General features: G+C 32.2%; 1 protein-coding gene across 14 annotated transcripts in view; it reads left to right on the top strand.

The window, feature by feature from the left end:
- PHF20L1 (PHD finger protein 20 like 1) overlaps window positions 1-23,837 on the top strand; it is a 100,577-nt gene that overhangs the window by 1,944 nt on the left and 74,796 nt on the right. For 12 of the 14 annotated variants that reach the window (XM_031947216.1, XM_031947214.1, XM_031947218.1 and 9 more), the window contains exon 2: window positions 1,473-1,592. In XM_031947216.1, coding sequence (XP_031803076.1) covers window positions 1,510-1,592 — 83 coding nt within the window. In that variant the 5' untranslated portion in view covers window positions 1,473-1,509. The remainder of the gene's footprint in view (window positions 1-1,472; window positions 1,593-23,837) is intronic. The other 2 variants (XM_031947217.1, XM_031947215.1) reach the window with 1 other exon arrangement.

Below are 23,837 nucleotides of genomic sequence, written 5' to 3' on the forward strand. Positions count from 1 at the left end.
TGCTCCTGCTTAAAGTATCTGCTTCAGTTAGCTGATTTTTTTACTCAGGCACATGATCTTCATTTTGTTGTGACATTTGAAAACTTGGCATGTACCATTTGCTGACCATCATGTGCACCCTTGGAAGAACCTGACAAAAGAGTAAATTTATATCTATCTACACACACACACACACACACACACACACACATATACACACATATGTATCCACTTAAACTTTTCAGATGTCACATATGTATCCACTTTAGCATATACTCCCGGTCAGCTTTGTTTTTTGCTTTAAAAATGCTAATTACTTAAGATTATCTTTAATTTCTTTTTTTTTTTTTTTTTAAGTACCCCTCTTTAACACTTCACTTACACTCCCTTACACTCCTCTATTTTTGAATTTGGAGAATTTAACTCTCCCTTTACATTTTATTACCACATATGTGGTTATTTTTCTTTTTTACCTATTGAAGGTAAAACTGAGAGTCATAGATTATTAGAGATTCTTTTTCAGATTTAGAACTTTTTCCAGGAGAGGTACAAATAACTTTTATTTATCCAAAAGTAGGCCAGTTATTGATCATTCCAAATAATTTTAAAATTGGTTATATTTGTTTTTAGATTTTTTTTTTTTGGCTGTTGCATCAAGTAAACTTTTTAATTGCATTTTTATAGTTAGTTTACATATCTCTGAGCACATCTTCTCAAAGAAATAAATGGTGACAAGGAAGTGAAATTAAAAATAAATAATCCATATCTGGATAATTAAAAACAATTTGTTATTTTGTAGAACTTTATTTCAATGATACAAACATTTTTATTCAGTAGTAATTCTTATATTAATATATAACATATACAACCATTCATAAGGTTAAAAGTTAAAGCAATATCCAGTGTTTGTTTCTGATCTAAACTGATTCCAAGTGCAATCAGTGAGGCTCACCTGCCCTTTTCATTTTGTTTTAAAATTATCTCTTCATTGTCTAACATTTGCCACTTCCTTGGTAGTTAATATGAAACATTGACTCAAAATTCTTAACATTTTTATTGAGGTACTTCTATTGTAATTTAGATTAGCACATTGTTTTATCATCTTATGTAAAAATTTAGAGTTAATGTTTGTTGAATGGGTTAAAACCTTTTCACACATCATTTGGATTTGTTATGGCTGATGAACTCCATTTAAGAATTCAAATGGTTCATTTATTTGTTTACAGATTTTATTGACATATCTCTTCACTCTTCAAATTTAGAATATATTTTATAAACTTGAATGATATTTTTCCACAAACTTTTTAAAATCACTCATTTGGCTGTAAATTAAACAAATCTATATATTCAAGTATCTTTAAATTTCCTCTAAATTGTCAGTATTGCAATTTCCAGTCTTATTTTTAAAATATTTTATTTGAATTTTAAAATTTATTTTCCCTACCTATCCCAAACATGTGATATTGGAATCTAACAGTTTTTTTTCTCTTGAGGTAGTGAAAAGAGAAAACTGAAGGACAGACTTTCAAGATGAGCAAAAAGCCCCCAAATCGTCCTGGAATCACTTTTGAGATTGGTGCTCGTTTGGAGGCACTGGACTACTTACAAAAATGGTATGAAAAACATAGACTTTGTTCACCTCAGAGTATTTGTAGCATGCAGTTCTATGTCTTAAATAATTCTTCCCCGTTCATTAGATTATTTTTATTTTAAAAACACATAAAAGCTTTTAATTCTTTTCTTTAAAATAAAAAACAAAATTTAGGCTTAAGCTTTTGATACATTTTATTATTTGATATAAATGACTATTTGATAAAACGTGTTTGGTTTTTTTGTGGCATGGGAAAAAACACATTAAGATATAAGGGATTTAGAATATGTTAAACATAAACCTTGTAGGACTTTGTTCCTAAAGCTCGCCTTTTCAAATTTTTAGTATGTTCTCTTATAAATATATAATTTACTTTCCTTGCATATATGTTTTAAATGTGCAGTTAGAAAACATTGTCTAAGGAATTTTCACTAAATTATGCTTTTGCAAAGGAGTTAGATATAATTTGCCCATAATTTTATTTTCCTGAATGAAAATAAATGTTTCCTCTAGCAGTATGTCCACTTGGCCAGTGGATATGGATTTTACCTTTAGATTCCCAGTAGTTAACTAATATTTTTAGATTATCTAAAAACTATTTGATTCTTTGTGTTCCCTGCTTTCCCTTGCCATTCTCATTGCAGAAGCAAAAAGGATAGAATGGCATTTTGTATTTTGCTTCTTTTAAATTAGCCATTGTGGCCAAATAATTTCATCATTAAATATCTAGTCTACTTGTGCTGAATTTCTGGATGCTAGGTGGATCTTTGGAAAACATCTTGTTTGGTTGTCAGGACCATATCTGAAGCTTTTCCATTATGGTAAAATCTGTTAGATCTTATCCTCTGTTGAGCATAGCCTTTGCAAACCGAGGTTAGTTATTTCCACAACCTGATGAGGCATTTGAATGAGATTTTGTGAAAGACCAGAAGAAGAAATAAAGTTGCAGATAAATGAAAGGTTTACAGGTACCCTTTGAAAAGACAAAAAAAAAGAAATAAGTTTTTTTTTTTTTAATTTTTTTGCAGATGAGATAAGGTTTATTTAAGAGAACCATGGAAATTTAACTAAACATTTTGAAACAACTTCAACAAAATAGGAGGATATAAAATATATTCACAAAAATAATGACCAGCCTTTCTCTATAGTACAAAAACAATTGCTGGAAAGAGAGAAAAAAATTCTATTTAAAATGATCATAGTGTGCATGAAATACCTTATAGTCCACTTAACCTTGACAAACAGGAATTCTGTGTATACAACCACAAAGCATTGTAGAAATAATGGGAGACAGGTAATTAGAGAGATTAATTATTCACATTGGACTGTGCTAAAATAATACAAATGCTAATGCTACTTAAATTAATTTTACAGATTTTTCTATCATACCAAATAGATTACCTCCTAAAGAATTATTTTCTAGAACTAGGCAAAATAGTGGCAAACTTCATTGGGAAGAGCAAACTTAAGAATATCAAGAAAAAATAATTTTTAAGTGAGAAGGAAGGGAACCCAGTAAGAATAGATCTCAAACTAAACTGCAAGAAGTAATCACCAAACTATTTGGTACTGGATAAAGAATAGAAAAGTTGTTTAGTGGGACAAAGTGAGTACACAAGACATGGAAACAATTGAACATAGTATTGTAGTAGTCAGTAAACTGAATGGTACCAATTGCTAAGGGAAGAACTCACTATTTGACAAAACCTCCCTGTTGGAAAACAAGCTGGTAGAAATCAGGTTTAGACAGAAATTTCACCTCTTTTATCACAAGTATGAAATGAATGCGTGATCTAGATTAGTTGTTTCCAACTCAAAAATGGAAACCACTGTAGTCCAGAAATAAAGATTCATGTGGGTCACATATCTTGCCATAGTTTTAAAATGTAATATTTGTATTTTGTTTATATTTATTTTGTTAAATATTTCCGAATTACAATTTAATCTGCTTGAGGCCGTGCTTGGAGTTTTGTTGGCCACATGTGACCTGTAATTCGTGTGTTTGACGCTTCTGATCTAGAAATTATAAAAGTTCAAAATCATAGATAAATAGAGCATAAGTGAAAGATAATTTTCACAACTCTGGATGGGGAAGAGTTCTTGATCAAAAAAAGAATAGAGATAATCCTCAAAGATAAAGTAGACAATTTTGGTTGCATGAAATGGAATTAGGGACACAGCTAACACCAAAAAAAATTTTTTTGCAAAAAATGTCTGTGTTAAAGGTTTGCCATTCTGGATAGATAAGAAATTGATATATTAGGATCAGTGTAGCCATTCTCCAATAGATAAAGTGTCAGAGGCTATGATTAGACAGGTCTCAATTACTGAAAAACATCCACTTGAGGAAAAAATGCTTCAGGTATCTAATAATATAATTGCAGATTAAAAGTACTTTGTTGTTCTACCTTAGCCCCATCATATTGGCAAAGATAACAGAAAAGTGACTTGCGAGAGGGCAGATACATTAAAGTTTTTTGATTGAGCATTGAACTCTTTCAGATGTTCTGGAAAGCAATTTGGAACTATATTCTAAAAGTTACTAAGTTGTACTCTTTGATTCCACAATAACGTTATTAGTTGATATTGTGGGGTAAAAGGACCTGCACAGAGGATCTCCCCAGAAAGCTCAAAGGAAGAAAAGGATTCATATGTACAAAAACATTTATAGAATTTTTTTTTTGTAGCAAAAAATTAGTACCTAAAGCATGAATAACAACAAATTATGCAGTGTGAAAATAATGGAACATTATTGTACCATTAAAAAATATCTGAAGGGAGAGATTCCGAGAAACCTGGGAGCTCATGTGAACTGATACAGAGGGAAGTAAGCAGAATCCAGAGAACAGTTTATATAATTAAAAGAGCATTATACAAAAAAAGAGCATTTAAAAGTACATAGAAAAGAACAAAATGAAATTTAAAAGAGAACATGGACAAATAGGAAAGTTTCACTATTATGTTAAATTTAGTATATACTTAAAAAAAAGATTTAGGTAAAAGAGAATGATAGTTTCAGGCTTTTTTTCCATTCCTTTTCTTCATGAAAGATTCCTGTTGGATGTTCATCAAGTTTAAAAAAAGAAAATTTACTTCAAAAAGTCACTGAAAAGAAAAGGCTGCAGTAATTATTGCCTCAGTGCAACAAGAAATAGTATTTCATAAGATAGCACATTTTGTCACCTCATACTGTAGTGCTTAAAAGTATTAGCAAAATGACAACTGTGAAAATAAAAATGTTTTATGCACTGACATTTGTATCTTCCAAATTAAATTATACAATTTAGTTGGGGATGGTGAAAAATATATCTGAAGGTATAGGTTAGGAAAAGGGAATTAGAGGACAAATATTTTGAGACTTCACAGCCCAAGGTCACATATTTACATCATGAATACATCAAAAAATTAGTATGTCAAGTACCAAATCACAAAAAGTAATTCTTTTCCTTTTTCAATGTAATTCATTTATTAAGCATTTACACTTCTTCATGTGTTGTGCCAAATACTGCAGATACAATTAATAAAAAAAAAAATATATATATATATATATATATATATATATATAGAGAGAGAGAGAGAGAGAGAGAGAGAGAGAGAGAGAGAGAGAGAGTGAGAGTGAGTGTGAGTGTGTGTGTGTCTTTATCCTCTACAAGTTTACAATCAAAATGGGAAGAAAACATACAGAAAGAGTCAGGCAGAGGAAAGATGAAGGGAAAGAGAGGGATTCTATGAAGTGTCTGGCATGTGGGATCACCTTATTCATGGAGTTAAAACCAGGGAAGATAGTGGATGCAAAGTAGAGTAAGTTTTAAGTCTTCTTTCTACAATCTATAAAGGGAGATATTGGAGGCATTAGGAAGATTTTGGTAATTCACCTTCTAGCCCTTCAGTCAGAGCAGGCTTGAGTTAGCAGCATGATGATAAGATTAAAAAAAAGTAATATTTTGATAGATAGAAAAAGAATCATTTATATGGCAATCATCCCTGAATCAGCTACAGCTGGGTGTAGTGAGACCACTGACTTAATAGAAGAAAGATCAGAATTAATTAAAAAAAAAAAAAACTGGAAGAGTTAGAAAGAAGAGTTGGCATTACTCAAGCCTGAACTTTTTAAACGAATGATTGATAATGAAAAATGGATAATGGACAGCAGAAGCAACATTATCACTGGTACTTAACATATACACTGTTAACTGACATAAATCAGCTCATCATAACGAAGCAGCCAAACGAACCTGAAAAGTGCCTTAGCAAGAGAGATGGTGGCCTAAAGTAGCTCCAGCTTAGAATATTAACTTTGTAAGCTTTTACTCAGAATGTATACAAATGAATATGGGCAGTAACACCTCACAAAATAGAAAGAATCATTGGATTCTCTATAAATCACATTAAAGCAAGCTTGGTTAGCCAATGAAGCAAAGTCATGCCAAGGACATTTAAGGATGAAAATGAAGAAACAAAACAACATTGGAAAAGATGAGCAAAGTTTGCAGGCTTTTCATTATCAAACCCAATAGAGCCATCACACTTAGACTTTAGCATAATAGTTTTCCTATGTGTTTGTAGAAGTAGTAGAAATGGATTGAAGTAAATAAATATGGGAAATGCCCCTTGATTAGACAAAATGTACATTAAAGAAATCTGTCCTGGAGGTGATAGACAAAATTGTGTGGGTCCTGAAGGATCTGTTCACAATATATCTAAGTTAGGAATATATCCCAAAGGCATAGGAAAAAAGATGACTCAAAGGACATGAACAATTACTAACCTATATATGTCATCGATATAAAATCTTTGGTATTCATATGTACTTGTATTTAGGATCTTCTTGATGAGAGTATATAAATAAGAAAGAGCAAGGGTTTTTGCAAATTATATTTCTACTGGGTACTAGATATTTACTTGCTAGAGTAAAAGATATAGAGAATGCTAAATCCCACTGTGTTTATTGTTAGTTGATTCTGGAAAAGGCATTTGATTTTGTAGAGCAAAACACTTAAGAGATTATGTTTCAATAAAATACATCCTTAAAACAAATTTTTAAGGTTTCTTGAATGAATAATGGAATGATTAGAATAATTTTGTCTTACAACCCTCTATTTACAAAAATTCAATTGAGGCATAAAACAAAGAATATTATCACTAAAAGCGTTCACCATTATAATGGAGGAGAGCTACTGTGACTGTGGTAGAGAGGGAATTCCTTGTGGATGATGAGGTCCCCTAGAGGCTTCTTTTTAACTTTGTGCTGATTGCATCAAGCCCTGTTGCTTTCCATGGCTTCCTGAAAACACCTATCATCCCTTAAAAGAGTTTGACCTTACCTTCTTCGCAGGAAAGAACAAATGAGTAGAGAATGTTTATATTCCATATCATGACATACATTTGGATAGACTATCTGGGAAGCCCAGAAACCTAGAAGAGTTCCCTTTCCCTCTTCTTTTCCCTCTCTCCCATCTCTCTCTCTCTCTCTCTCTCTATATATATATATATATATGTATGTATGTATGTATGTATGTGGGATAATTATTATGAATACACACATAATTGGGTCCAGAATTAAATGAAAAGAGTGGATGGGCTGTCTGCAAAAAATAGTAGAGCTCCTTTAGTGATCCTAGAGTTTTTCCCAAAATAAAGAGGCATCTCTAGAATAAAATATTCTATCAGTTTTGTATGGCCTTAAGATATGGAACACTGTCTTTTGACAGTTAAAAATGAATATCACACTGAGAGTAATAGAGAAGTTCATAGTGAGAGGTTACAATGTATAACAAATTAGGAACTGAAGAACAGTATTAAGACTGCTGTCAGTGAAATTTATAGTGGTGAATACACTTTAGTCAGGTAGTGAACCTGAGGGATGGCAGGTCTACAGGTCAAGTGCTCATGATGTCATAAGAAAGAAAGGAAAACCACCAGCATATTTAAATAGATTCCTATGTAGTAAACTTATGGGAAGAAATGGATGATAGTCACATAAAATAGAATAGGTTAGGTGGTTTGTAATATGTGTCACTGAAGGAAATATCCAAATCAATGATAATCAAGATTCAGTTGGATATGAAATTGAAGGTAAAATGGCTGCCTTTTCCAGTAACCAAATTGCTGCAAGAAATAGTTGAGCTCTTCTGAGTGAATAAATAGAACTTGTGTTGGCAATGCTTTATTTGGTATCTCCTTTTTTGACTCTTATCTGTTACATATTTTTTCTTTTACATTAACTGCAGTCTTGGTTGACATCCAGGATATACCCTATTAATGGTTACTTAAATGTGCTTAAATAGAGTATTTCAACTTTTGTTTATTTTATTTTGGAAAGGCTTTTGGTAGCCAAATATGTAGACACAGTTGCATCAGGGAATGTTTGAAAAAAACCTTGCATCAGTCATTAATGCTATGTTCCTTGGAGGAATCGATTTTAGGGAACTGTTGAGCAGGGAGAATAGGAAAAATAGATGTCTTGGTTACTTTTGAGTCAGTGATGCATATTATCTATTGTTTTATTTGAAGTTCAGTCTGTAAGGATTCCTGTAGCTAAACTTCAATACAGAAACATGCCTGAGCCAAACAAAAATGATCTGTAGGCTATTTGGTCTTTTTAAAAGGTCCATATTTCAGTTTCCCTTACAATACAATTGATGAAACTTGGATTGTACAGTGAAAAATGATATGCTTATATTCCCTGGAGTGCCATTTTGTTGTTGATACTTGATAATAATTGGCCATCGTTGGTATCTGTATTGTTCAAGAGAATAACTTTTTTATCATAGGGGGAACTATTATATGTGATAGAAGGACATTTATGCATAAGTGTGCGAATACTTTAAATGGTGATACTATCACCTGAGTATATAATCATGTAATGATATATTTGTCAAATTTTGCAGACATTTTAGTATTCAGAATTTAAGGAATATTTTTTCATTAATCATGTTTACAGAGTTTCAAGATGTACAAAGCATTTTTTTTTTAAGATAGATAATTTTTTTTATCTTATGAAGTTTTAGATACCTTTTTTATTATTATTATTTACAAGTCGTATTTGAAAGTGTAGATAGCTTTTGTTTGTGTTTTTTTTAACAACAAAACCATGAGTTCCCTATATTATCCATTTACAGTCAAAGTAACACTTGTCTTGATGTGGATTTGTTACTTTTACCAGCAATTTGAAATAAATGCCTTGGGCACAGAAAGAATTTAATAGGTGTTGGCTGTATTGAATAAATAGTTTTTATGCTTGACTGATAGCAGAGTCAAATAACTTAACATTATGTGCTGGGTATTCATCTAATTAATATTTGTTGAATACGATGTGAAACATGAAAAAAGCTCTGTAACATTTCTTTATTTTTCTAATGTGCCATTTTGTAATGTGTTAATTTACTGGCAATAAAAGTATGTAACAAGTATTTGAACTCTGAGATATTTTGCCATCCTTCAAGTAGCAACAAAGTTAGATTACCTAAATGTCTTCGGATAATTGCTTTTCCCAGGACTTTTTTTTTTTTTTTTACTTTCCATTTTTGATTCTGTACTATATGATAATAATTTCAGATTTGCTAGTTTTATTCAAGTATTTTTAAATAATATAGTAGATCACTATATTCTAAGTAGTGGGAACAGAAATTTAAGATATGATCCACCTCTTCAGGGGGCTTATAATATATTTCACTTAGGAGAGATAAACGATACCTTATATTAGGAAACTTGAATTATTTGTGGATACATCTTTCATCTAGTCATCCTTAAAAAAAAAAAAAAAAGAGAGAGCTGCACATCTTTCTTTGCCCCAGTAATTATAATACTGAGTGTTAATTCTAATCATTTGTAGAAGGTTTTAGGATTGTAAAGAAGGAAAATGTTTTCTATAAAAAAGGTAGAGTTTAAGTTTAAAGGGCAGGCATTTTTCAAGTTCTTCAAGTTTTTAATTTTAAGTTAGATTTAAAACAAATGTGTTTGAAATTCAAACTAGATTTGACTAAATTAGATTTTTTTTTTTTTAACCTTGTTTCATCTGATTTTGCTATATGTATTCTTCACAATTCAAAGGGATGCTGGCTTCTAAAAGCTATATTTAAAATTTCAAACAATGATTTGCTTTTAATATTTTGAGACATTTTACAGCTAAATCTGAAATTTTATTATGGCATAACAATTTATCAAAGATAATTAAAGTAGATACTTGTGAAGTATTTGGGAAGTAATTTGGCTATAGTTTGAACTGTTAATCTGGGATGATTGAGGATCTTCTCCATTCACTAAACAGTAAATCTTGATGCCTTTTGAATAAAGTACTTTAATATATATTAATTTTCTAAATCTTTAAATTCTAAGAACACCTGGCTTGAAATCTCTCTAAATCTGAGCAAAGATTGTATAAATTTGATGATTAATACTCAGTTAACACATTATATATGTAAACATATCTATACATACCATCTCTATCTTCTTTTAATCTTAGTTATCACCTCTATTATCACTCATTAAAAACTGTTGAAAGAGAATCAAGAAAAATAATTGCTATTAGAACAGAATTCAGAATTAGAAGAATTCTGATACATTAGTTAAAAAACAATTGGAAGCTCCACTTCACAAGGTAGAAATACTTAATTTATGGTTTCAGATTGAATTTATTTGCCTTAATAAAATATATTTGTTAATATGTAGTATTGAATCAAATGACATTTAAGGTCTCTACCCGTTTACAACTTTTGATTCTGTAATTCTTTGATTAAGATAACAGTGTGACCAAGAGGAATATTTGTCAAGGAGAAACACATAATAAATTTTGAATTGAAAAATAATTCAGCACATTATTGTTTTTAGTGGTGGCTCATATACCTTGTACCATGTAGGGGAGTTCCATGGTGCTATCTAATTTGCAGCTAAAGAAAAGAATTATGTTAGGTTTTTAGTGGTGATTTAAATTCTGATGTGATCTTATTTTAATCAAAATACTCTCTTGTGGAAAAATTATGTTTTAAAAACTATACAAGTGAACTTTAGAAAGTATGTTACATAAAATTCTTACAATTTAGGTTTTTTCCACTTTGGACTGGATATTTCCATGTCATTTTCTTCTAGTTCTAACGAGAAGAAGAATGAGAAAGATATAAAGCTAGCAGATGTTTTTGAACATCACCAATTAGACATTTTTGGTAGAGTAGTCTAAATTTTGAACAGGCAAATGCTATTTCTCTACTCATTTGGAATTTTTGAACTGATAATGAAGCATTTGCAAATGTTCATTTTGAAAGATTTACTTGCATAGGAATGAAAGTTATTTTGAAATTGAGGAAATGTATACTGAGTAAGAAAAAGGAAAGCCTTTTTTAAGTAATGAAAGTATCAATCATTTGTAAGCGTTCAGTAAGTGCCAGGCACTATCAAACCTAAAGGCTTATGAAGAGGAGGAAAAAGGAAAGAAAAGATTGGGAATAGAAACAATTTATATGGATAACTCTTATGTCCTCAAATAATCTCCTATGCAGAATAAATGATTAAGTGGACATACTAGAAGAGAGGAAAGACAGGAGGGAAAAAAAAAAAAGAAAAACTAGGAATGTGGTACATGCCATTGACATAATAGTTTTGAGCTCATAGAGTAGTTTTATCTATCCTTGGCTTATGCAGGATTCTCACAGCATTGGAATTTCAGCCTTTTCCAGTAAATTTCTTTTATTAGAAATAAATTGGAAGTTTGACTTGGTAATTTTAAAAAAAGTAAAAACAAAATTAAAAAAAATTTAAAATAATCTTTTAAGGATTTGTATTATCTTGCTGACTATATTTGCACCTTTCCAAATTGAAAAACTTCTTTGGCTGATCTATGTAAGTTTAAAAGTAATTAAGGTGAAATCTGGAAAATACACTTAGATACTTATGGAGTGGGATTTGACTGAATATAAAATAATTTCCTCTTATCATTGCTAGTAGGAGAAGAAAAATGAGCATTATTGAAAAGTCTTTGAATATATTCTGCCATTAAAGTGTAGCATGAGATGTACACAGTCATCTGTATACACATAGACAAATAATTACATTTTTGGACCATCAGCGAATTGCTGGTAGAACAATAACCACTTTCCTATCTCCACTAATGTATATGTATTGTCTGGTTCAGAAATGTCCTTCCTACTTTACTCTGTGCAACATAAGATCATTCTTGTTTTTAGGGAACCAGAAAGCAATTGCCAAGAAAATAGTATTCCAGGGCACCTTAAGGGGGATCTTCTAAGGAATATTCTTGGATGGTTCTAGAATCAAATCTTCATCCCAGGAATTTTGGCCATTAAAAATCCATACCAAATTCGGATCCATATTTGGTTTAGTATAAGACTATCTTAACCAATGGTAATACAGTTTCTTGTTTTTACCTTTTTTACCCCCTGAAATTTTTTTTTTCATTGTTGTAAAGATCTCTTTATTTCTTTGATGTAACTGTTCCTTTCACAGATTCAGATTTTTGTAACTGAATATTCTCCAGAGTTGGTTTGACTGAAAGATTTGTTACCCTTTAGCAAAATTCCTTATGACCCTTCGGCACTTTTCATTTATCAGTAACTTACTGACCAAAGTTTTAGGACTTGGAGATGGACTCTAGTCAACACTGTAAGCCATTTCAGCTTTTGTAGAATCTTGCAGAGTTCAGCACTCATTTTATGTTTTGTTTCATGTTAGAAATCAGTGACATTTCTATGTCACAGTTTGTCAGAAAGAGATTTTAGTTTACTATTTTATACAAGAAAGAAACTGATTTCTCAATAGCGAAGCACACTAACAAAATATTCTTTCTTCTCATAGGCAACTACACTAGGAAAAGGTTTTTATTTTGGATAAATAGACCAAATTTGTGTTTTTGCAAAACAATAGTATGTTTTCACTTTTTGATTACAAGGAAAATATATTGTATTTTATTTTATATTATATTTTATTGTAATAGTTTTAAAGAAGAAAACATTTAATCTCCTAATACTGACAGTACAGAAGCAAAATGTCATGAATTACATTAAATTTTAAGAGCTTGGACTTGAAAAATATGTTAGAATTAACAGTTTCTAGGAATCTTGAAAATGACGTATCAAACCTCATCATTTTAAGGATGATGTTGAGGTACACATAGGTGCAATACTTCCTGTAGTAACATTTACCTTACGATTTAGTCAAGGCTACCATCCAATCAATAAACTAGCATTTATTAGTTTTAAGTGCCTACTATGTTCCAGGCACTGTGCTAAGTATTTGGTATACAAAGTTAAGGCAAAGAACAGTACCTATTCTTAGTGAACTCTCAGTCTAATGGGGAGGTACTATATAAACAATTACGTGCAAATATATACAACATAATATGGGTTTAGTTTCAGAAGAAAGGCATTAATATTAAGAGGGACTGGGAAAGGCTTCTTGTAGAATGTGGAACTTTGTTTGAGACTTAAAGGAAACTAGGGAAGCTGAGAGGCAGAGATATGAAAAAGGGAGAATATTTTAGGCATGGGATGCCCATGAAATGGAGTGTTGTATAAAAGAAACAAGACTAATTGTAGCAGAATATGTTATTGAAGAGTAGGTATAAGAAGATCAGAAAAATAGGAAGGGATTAGGCAATAAATGACTTTAATATGTAAACAAAGGATTTGATTTATGATCCTGGAGGTCAGAGGGAACAATTGAAGTTCATTAAATGGAGAAGGGGTTAGTTCTGTCAATTCCACTTTAGGAAGATCAGTTTTTGATTACTAAATGGAGGTTGGATGAAATGGGGGAGCAACATAAGAAAAGAAGACTAACTAGTGAGCTATTACAATATTCTTGATGTGAGATGAGAAGGGCCTGCACCAAAGCAGTTAGATTGTCAAGAGAATAGAAGGTATACATATAAGAAATAGTACAAAGGTAGAAATGACAGAATTTAGCAACTAATTGAATACGAGAAATGTGAGTAAAGAGTTGAGGATGGCACCTAGTTTGTGAGGCTGAATGTCTTGGGGGGATGATAATACCCTTGATGGTAATAGAGAAATTAGGGAAAAGGGAAGCTAAAGAGTGAAAGATAATAGGTTCAGATTTGGACATGTTGAGTTTAAGATGTCTATGGGACTTTCAGTTTGAGATACCCAGTGGGGATCTGTCAATGCAAGATTGAAATTGAGTCACAAGTTAGAGCTGCAAAAATAGATTTGAGAGTCATCCATAGAAATGACAATTAAATGTAGAGGAGTTGATGAGATCATCAAGAGAAATAGAATAAAAAGAGCAGAAGGACAGAGTCTTAAATGTTCTCCACATTTAGTGGGAGTGATCTGCATGAAGATCCAGTAAAGATGATAGAGAAGGAGCTGTCTGGTGGGCAGCAGAATCAGGAAAGAATGGGTAGCAGAATCAAGGAAGAATAGTGCCATTAAAATCTAGAGAGACTGTCAAAGAGAAGATAATATCAAAGACTGCAGAGAGACAGAATGATGAGAATTGAAAAGAGGCCATTAGGTTTGGTAATTAAGAGATCATTCTTAACTTTGGGGAGCAGTTTCAGTTGTTCGATAAAGAAGCCAGACTGATAAGCATGAGAGGAAGGAATGTGAAGACAATGATTATATTTCTCAAGTAGTTTAGCCACAAGAGGGAGAAGGTAAGGTTTACTGTCTGGGACACATAGCAGGATCAAATGAAGGGTATTTTTGAGAATGGAGTGGAGAACATAGTCATATTTGAAGGTAGTAGGGAAGAAGTCACTAAACAGGAAGAAATTGTCACAGTGAGAAATATAGGAATGATAGAAGGGGTAGTTTGCTGGAGATGATGGAATGGAATTACTTGTGTAGGTACAGGGCATTACATTTGCAAAGAAATAGACCATTTTTCCATGAATGAAAGAAGAGACATCTAAGTGATGTGAAATGAGGTAGGATTCTCAGCTAAGAGGGCGAGGAGAAGAAAATCTGTAGGATGTTTTGAGGAGGAATAGAAAAGTTTAGAAGAATCATAATGTTTAATGGTCTAGTGAATAAGGCAGTTGTAAAAGGATTGCTTTTTTGCAGTGAGGGCCCAGTTAAGATCATGTAACATAAATTTGTCTTGGATCCAGTAAATATGGTTTTGTGATTTTTTTTTTTTTTTCCCAGCTTCATTCACTAGCACATTAGTAGAAGTGAATGGTGAAAGTAATCCAGAACTGGGTTTTGGAGAGGGACAAGATCTTCATTGGGGAAAATGGTAGAGAGACGAGAGAGGAGAATAATGTAGAATTGAACTGTTTTACCCAGGGATCAAATGAGGAATGTAAGAGTATGGCAGTTATACAGGGTTGATGGCTTTGAAAAGAACTAAGGGGTGGAGGGCTTGGAGGGTACAATGAGGACAGAGAACACAGTTTGGAATTGCAAGGCAGTAGGGGAATGGTAGGTGGTGACAAGGTCAAGGATATAACAAATCTCCATGTGTAATCAGTGAGGTGAAAGAGGCCAAAGAAAATTGATAATTTGAGGAATTTTGAGGTTAGGATTTTGAAGAAGTATATGTATATGTTGAAGTCCCCTAGAATGAGGACAGAAATTGGGAAAGAAATAAAGATTATGAGCCAATCACTGAACTCATAGGAAGAAAGATGTCTTAAAGACACAAGATATGAATCTTGAATGGGTGATAAATATGGAATGAATGAATCTCAAAGGAGAAAAAGAGTGAGGGGGATAGTAGGAGAATGTGCAAGTGGCAAAGAGGGGGAAGAGAGGCAAGATGTATTCTCACTTGTCACCATAACTAGTGAGTTAGTGGGTATGAGTGAAAATACAACTGGTGCTAGAAAGGGTAGCCAGGGAAGCTGTGTTGTCAGGAGACAACCAAATCTTATTGAGTGCAAGAAAATAGAGGAATCCCTAAAGAAATAGGTTTAGGCAGCTATATGGTGCAAGGATGAGAATACTGGCTCAGGGTCAGGAGGATCTCAGTTCAAATGTAGCCTGAAACACATTACTAAATGGCTGTTGACTCTGGATTAATCACTTAAGTCTAATTGTCTCTCTAAAACAATAACAACCCAAAAAAAAAAAAAAACAGGTTTAAAATGCAGGGTTGTTTGTTACTTGTAGAACAGGCATTTCAGAAGAATGGACGTTTTGGTTAGCTTTGAAGTGGGATGTTGGGGTTGGGTTGAGTTGGAATGGGAATAAAGGAATGGGTTTGGAGATTGGAGGACGGAGAATGGAATTTGAATGATGTTAGAGGGAGGAGAGGTTCAGAATCACTGAGATGGGATCGATATATTAGGATAGAAGTATTTTAAGTATTAAAGAATGGGTTCAAGTATGTTCCCAAATCTGGGTCTGTATTTAGAATGAAACTAGATTTGATTGCAGACTTATGTGCTGACATCTAAAGGTACTGTTTTTTGTTTAAATATGCAGCATTCAAAAGTACTTTAGAAGTCTGATTTGTTCTTCTCACTGTTGAAAGCTACATTTAAAAAAAAACAAAAAACCCCTAAAAATTAATATTGGCAAAATTTGCCTTTCCAATAACTAACTGCTTGTTAAATAAAATTGATTTGGGGATACTACAAACTCTGACAATCATTTTAGTTGTAGCAAATACAAGTTTAGCTTATGTAAAGAAAATCAAATATAGGCTTTAATCATTTTGGGTTTCTAAAAATATGCAGCATTTTCTTTAATGACAGTCAGCATGCTAGATTTCATGTTTTTGAAAAAATAAAGTAAAAGACTGCTATGCTAACCTTAGCATTGTAAAGTTGATTCATTCCTTGATTTTTTTGTAATTTTGCTTTCAATGTATTATGCTGGATTTTTTTGTAACTTAAAAATTTGTTTGTAATTTAAAAATCTTTTTTTATGTTTAGACACTATAGGTATTTGATACCTGATATTTTGGAAAACAAAGATACATCAAAAACGAGAGATTTTGTTCTTGCTTATCATTTATTTTCTTGAAGCAGGTATTTATAGAATCTCAAAACTACTTAAATATTCCTATGTAAATAAATATATAATCTTTGCTAGAATTTTATTCTTGTTAGAACTGTGATTAAAATCAAGCTTACATAAGAAAATAAATATTTTTTTTCAGTAGTCCAGAAAATTTGAGTATTCACAGTATTGGTTGTATTGTAATTAATATAAGGTCTTAAAAACAAAGTTAAGATGAAATTCTTGTTTTTTTGACAGATTTGTGGTATAATACAAAACAGAACTGATCGGTTTCAGAATTATTGTGTCATCATATCCCCAACTACACACTTTTCATTCTCAGAAAATGCCCTTCTACCTCTTGAGAAGAGAGTGGTTTTCTGATATGAGTCTCCATGCTACTTTCCACTTCCCTGCTTTTCAATGTAGCAGTGCCCTCATCTACCCTTTCCTTCCTTTCCTAGTATTAGAGGATGAAGTGGACCCTCCTTTCTATGTACACCATGTATCCTGTTTCCTTTGTTATTTTCCATGAACCTTTTTCCATCAGTCTTTATGTTTCTCATGCATTATCAGTCTTAATTCTATTCTATTTCTAGCTTCTTCCCATTAGTCTATATTCAAGGTTCTTCTATTCTTCAAAAGAAAACATGACCTTTTAATAACAATGACCCTTAATCTTTCTCTTTCCCTCTGTTCGCTTTCAGACTTCTAGAAAAATAAGTATACATATGATGACTCTACCATCACATTCTTTAAACTTGTTTCTCTCTTTCAGTTTGGCTTCTATCTCCACCACTTTACTCTAGGTTCCTGAATGACTCTTATAAATCAAATGACCTTTTTATTATTTGCATCTTTATTTGACATTGTTGATGAATTCCTAATTTTGATTTTTTTTGTTGTTCTTTTGGCTTCTGTATGACTGCAATCTCATGGTTCTCTTCCTAATTTTCTTATTTCTTTTTCCTTTTCTGGCTTCCCCACTTTTCCTGCTTCTTAAAAGCTTGATCATTTCACTTTCATTTTTTGACTTATCACCTCTGCTGAAAATCTCATAAATATCTTTGCCCTTTGACACTTTTAAATTTATTTTTAAATTTTATTCTGTGCTTAGGAAATATGGTTATCAACCCTTTTTCTTTTTTGCAAAGTTCTAGCCCAATATATTTAACTGGCTACTACTTCAGACCTAGCATTTCTAAAATGGAGCTCTCTTGATTATTTCCATAAAATATCTCTCTTTAATTTTGTCTTGATGATACAACCCTCCCAGTTATCCAGACTTACAACCAGTAATCTTGAATGCTCCCCCTTCTATTTTATCTTCAGTTACCAAGCCCTCTTGATTTTTCCTTAATGGTTTCTCTCACATCAGTTTCTTTCTTATTTTACAAACAATAAGTACTCTTCATTTCCCTTGGGTTTAACTTTCTTTCCTGTGTAGGGATGGGCAATTTATGTATTTGATACTAATCTCTTGAAGTCTAGTATTGTATTTTCAGGTACATGGTGGGCATTTCCCTCAGAATGCTCCATAAACATCTCAAATTTTACATATCCAAAACTGAACTTATATAACATTATCTAAAGACTTTCCTGTTTCTGTCAAGGTACTTCCATTTTCCCAGCACCCAGGTGTTAAACCAGGGAGTCATCCTCAACTCTGAACCCTCACCTTCCCATACTTATATCCAGTCACTTGCCAAACCATGTCTCTTTTCTACTTCCATCACTTCTTTGCTACCAAGTCCCCTTTTCTTCACTCACTACAGCCACTATAATTCAGGCAGGTCTTAATCACCTTTCATATAGACTTTGCAAGAGTGACCTAATTTGAGCTCTTATAATATATTCCCCCTCTATTCTATCCTTCATACAGTTGTAAAATTGATGTCCATAAATTATGGACTTGGCTAGTTGATAGAGGTTAATCCGATATAGGTTAAACATGTGCAATTCTTCTAAACCTACTTCCATATTCATCATTCTGCACAAGAAAAATAACATCAAAAGGAAAAAAAAAAAACTAAGCAAAGAAACAATAACAGCAAAAGGTTAAAAAAAAAAAAAAAAAAAAACTGCTTTGATCAACATTCAGTCTCCATAGTTGTTACTCTAGATGAGGATAGCATTTTCCTTCCCAAGTCTATTGGAATTGCCTTAAATCACTTAAATAAGCCAAGTCCATCACAGTAATCATCATGCTGCTTGCTTTTTCATAGGCTTTCTGGAATATTCTTCTTTCACACCTTGGGTTTTGATTTTTCATTTACTTCTCTCTTCTTGTGTTGTCCTGACTAGAATGTAAACTCTTGAAAGGCAGGGAATCTCATTTGTTTGTCTTTGTATCCCCAATGCCTATAATAGTGGCTGTTATATATTAGATACTTAGCAAATTCTTGTCAAATATAATTTAATTGTGGCTTTCATTTCACACAAATATGTTAATATAGTCTCCTAAACTGGTTGTGTTGCCATCAGTGTACCCTCTCCAATTCTTCACCTTGAAACTAGGCTAATCTTCTATTGCTCTGTCCTTGATTTCTATTAAGAGTTTTAATGACTTTAATAAAATCCCAATAGTAGCATTCAAGGCCTTCAAACAACCCAGTCTCTTGTTTACCTTTTTATTATTGTATACTAGTCTTTTTAATTTTTTTGATGTTCTAGACAATATGAACTACTTTTTGTCACTTAGTTTATAATAACCATCTCCCATCTTTGTGTCTTTGAATGCCTAGAACCATTTTTTTTTTTTCTTTTTTCTTGTTCCCAGAGCAGTATGTTTAGTGGATAAGTATTGTGCTTGAATTTAAATCCTTTTTCCGACTCCTACTAAGTACCTTTGTGACCTCTGGGTCACATTTAACCTTTCTGTCAGTTTCCTTAGCTGCAAAATGAGAGAATTGGACTCATTTTTCCCAGAAGTTTTTTGTGTCTCTTAAAATATGATCATATGCTCTTTAGAGGTTTGAAGACTCACCCTTTCTTCAAATCCTTACTTAGGTGCTTAAAGCTCTCTGAAGACTTCTTGAACCATAACACTCTTTTTTGACTCCAACCTTTCTCATCTTTCTCATAGGACTTGCTTAGATCTCCATTTTTCATTTATTCTATTTGAATACTGTTATTATTTCAAGGTAAATTTCTTGATAACAAAGGCTGAGTATATTATATCTAGTTTTATATACCCACCATCTGCAATAGTATCTTGCAGTTTATAATATCTTAAATGTTGTGTTCTGTGAAATTCAGTTCATCAGAGTTAAATGTTACTCAGTAGGTAGCATTTTTTGATGCAACATCATAACAGAGTTCTTGAAAGCCTTGTCAGTGGCTCAGGTCCTTTTCAGATAAAGTGCTCTTGTGTAAAGAGGTAGAAGATCTGATCAGGTTTAGTCTAGTTCTTAAAATTCTTGGCTGTGAGACTTTAGGTAAATCGCCTTTTTCATGCCTCAGTTTCCTCTTCTGGAAGTGTATAATTTTTTTTTAATACCTCATAGGACTATGGGGAAATCTTTTTGTAAATTTAAACATTATGATGGTTTGCTTGCCTTACTATATAATTATATTAAGTAATAAGGGCTTTGAGAGCTTGCCTGCTGACAGATAATTGAATAGCAATTCAACAAACATTTTGCTCAAGACACTATACTTGGTGCTGGAGATACCAAGATAGATTCATAACAGTTCTTGTATTAAATGATCTTACTGACAAGCTGTGATTTAAGGATCAACCTACCTAAGGTCATAAAAGCTCTTTACCAGCAGGTTGGCTACCATATGATTCTTTCCTCCCCTCCTCTCCCAACTCCTTCAAGTTATAAGGGTGGTATATAGGGTTGAGGAGGTTGCAATTTGTGTCTGGATGGAATACCTACACTTTGAGACTTAGGTATCCTTGAAACATTTTAATAAAGATAATATAGGATTAAGGAGGCTGCATAATAATAAAGATTTTTGGGATTGAATGTTATAGTTAAGTAACTAGTATCTAACTAACTAGTTATCTAGTTTCTAGTATCTAAGTATCTAGTTATCTAGTATCTAACTAGTATCTAAGTAAAATTCTAGTTAAGTAACTAGAATCAACTTTAATAAGTTGATGAATCCTGAACAAAATATTGGATGTGAAAGAAATAGGAATTAATAGAGAAGACAGATCTTCTCTGAGGTCCTTCCCTGCTTTTAAATTTTATGATTTTTTTTGTCTTCAATATACATAGTATTTAAAATATGAATCAGTAGTTTCATATTATTATCTGAATGTTATTATTTCAAAATCAACAGTCTCTTTTTAAGATGATCTAAATATAGTATGCCACCACAAAGTTTTTAGCTATTGTTATTTGGATTATCTTCAACTTTAATTTTTCAGAAATTGTAGTATTCCATGTCTCACAGCCATGTAGAATTGCCAGAAGAATATTGTTAAAAAGATGGATTTTCTCCTTAGGGTGAAGCTTAATATCATAAAATACATGATGATGAAATACATGAAATACAATCCATCCCATTTTCTTCTCTTCAGTTTTAAGCTCAGCTCATTGTACATATACATAGCATTTACTCAAAGGAGATGTACTGATGAATCAACTCTATGGATTATTCATTCAACCGTGTTTTTGCCTGGACAATAAGTTTTCTTCATCCATTTGTTTTTTTCTTTGTAGTTAGGCTGAACTTCTTTGAGGAATTTTTATATCCTATGGGAAGCTCTGCATTGTTCAGGTCTTGATATAATCAACATGATTTGCAAATAGTATCTGGTGAATCTCACCATCCATAGGGAGCATTTCATCCAATTGGCTGAATCAAAAATTAGAGGAATAGCCAAAGCCATTATTTTCTGATCTGGTTCCTACTTTATTATGTTTCTTATCACAGGCTTTATTTCAGGTTTTTATTGATTTTTCTAGAAATCTCCAGAATATAGCTCTTCACAGTGGGAAGATGAAAAAAATGAGTTGCATACATGATAAATCTTATAGGAATTCAGAGAGGGAAGCTATCTATTTATGATTCTTTATCTCTACATGATTGTATCAACTATCTTGAATCCTTTTTGCAAGCTGTTACTGTTACTGATATGACTTGTACAGTTTAGGTCCTTTAACTGTAAAGAGGAGTACTTTTGAGAAGTATTAGGTATAGTTGAAAGAATGCTGGGATTGGAGTCAGGAAGACCTTGGTTTTCAAATCCTACCCCTGTTATTTACAAGCTGTGTGAGCATGAGCCCACGCTTTTCACATAACTTCTTCCAACCTCAATTTTAAACTTTAAAGTACTGTGAAATGGCAGTTGTTATTACATACTTTGAAGTTCTCCATTTCTACAAAGGAAATCTTATACTTTTAAATGTAAAACTAATATAACAGTATATATGTATAATAACCTATTTAGCTAAGTCTTCTGAATTGGTAGAAAAAAACTACTTGCTAAAGTATTACTACAAATATATTCAATATGAAGTAAGGTACTTGTTGGTGATGAATATGTCAAAGGAAGCAAGATAAACTTGAAATAATTCCCACTTCCTTTTCTGTGATCATAGCCACTGATAGTACCCAAAGGAAGCCTTGCATTAGAGGGTGATATGGAGTCTTTCTGGGTAGTTGGTAGTGTTTTATATTTAGCAGATGGTAAGGAATCTTTTGGTAAATATTTGTTTTGGGGACATAAACCACATACCTCTCCCTGTCCTTCAGATTTCTGCTATCTATGTATTATTAATGCCAATGTTAAACCAAATTCTTGTTTGGAATTTACCTTTTCCTCATGCTTTACCCTATTTTATATAGTCTTTATTTCCCAGGTAATTGAGGGAACTGTGGAACTGAACTAATACACTCATCTAAACAATTTTTATTTAGCAAGAATAAATCCATTTTCCCTTCCACCAATACAACTTATACTTAAAACAAAACAAAAAAACACTGATACTGTACTCAGAGAGCATTAAATCAGGTAATATAAGTAATTCCCTCCAGATACCATTTATTGTGAATGCTTTTATTCTTAAAAGTTTTTTCCCTTTGAGAATTTGATGAAACCTAGATGATTAACTGAATAGGACATAGGCTGTCCAGCTTCCATATGCCTGCGTCAGCAAAATTCTGACATTATATCAGTTTGAATAATAGATTTAGAAATCCATTGAGAAACTATAGTGAATGATTTCTTCTACCACAACACTGCATAAAAAAATCAACCAGAAGCCTAGAGGGAATGGGGAAAAAGTCATCTGAAAAAACCAGTGCCAACCCATGCAAATAAGCCCAGGATATAGAGGCATATGAAGCCCACAAGACTTTCTGTGTAGGAATAGCAAAAGCAGAGGGCTCTTAAGGGAAAGATTTAAGGAGGTCAGAAAGTCTTGAAGATGAATATCTTAGAAGACTCAAGAATGGCAGTGATAACAGTAATATGATGGCATTTAATATTTTGGTACCTCCAGATCTGAGTTTCTGAGGTCCCTTCTCTAAGATATTGTAGAGAGCCCTGAATCTCTAGTGTAATGAATCTGAAAGTTCTTGAAGGGTTTAATTCTAGGAGTTGAAGGTAAGCCCAAGAACTCAAAATATACAGGGTAAGAACAAACAAGTTTAATCACCACATACAAAGCAGACCTGAACACAAAAAATACTAATTTTAAAAACTTAAGCTGAAAAGATGAGTAAGTTAAAAAAAATAAATAAATAAAAATAAGCATGGATCTAGAAATCTCACAAAAAAGAAGCAGTGAGAAACTTTGTAATAAGGGTAAGCAAAAAGTAAAAAAAAAAAATTTCTCACAAGGATTGCATGAATAGCTAGTAGACATGAAGCAAGAAATGAAAAATTAAAAGCTCCGAAGAAAAGACTTAGAAGGAAAATTAACAATTAGCTTAAAAGAATTGATAACTCTTACTTAAGAATTGTACTCCCTGTGAATCAGAATGTATAAAACCAATGTCAACATGGGTTAGTAAAATATATTAGAAGCCAAATCTAAAATCAAATCTCTTTTGATCTGAAATCAAAAGATTTTAAGAATAGGAGAAAATGTAAGCTATATAATATAAAAAATAGCAGATTTGGAAAATAGGCCAAGCAAAAATAATTTAGGAATTAATTGAACTCTAAAAATCATGACTAAAAAAAAAGAAAAAAAAAAAAAGCAAGCCTAGATGCTATATTTCCAGAACTATAAAACCGTCCAAATCTTTTAAAAACAGGACACTTAAAAAAAGAAAGAAAGAAAGAATCTTAGTCACATCCTGAAAGAAACCTCAAAAGGAAAGTTTCAGCAATGTCACAGCCAAAATACAAAACTTTGTTTCCTCCCCCCAAACCAGAAAAT

The sequence above is a fragment of the Sarcophilus harrisii genome, chromosome 1, assembly GCF_902635505.1.
Source record: "Sarcophilus harrisii chromosome 1, mSarHar1.11, whole genome shotgun sequence".
NCBI lineage: Eukaryota > Metazoa > Chordata > Mammalia > Dasyuromorphia > Dasyuridae > Sarcophilus > Sarcophilus harrisii.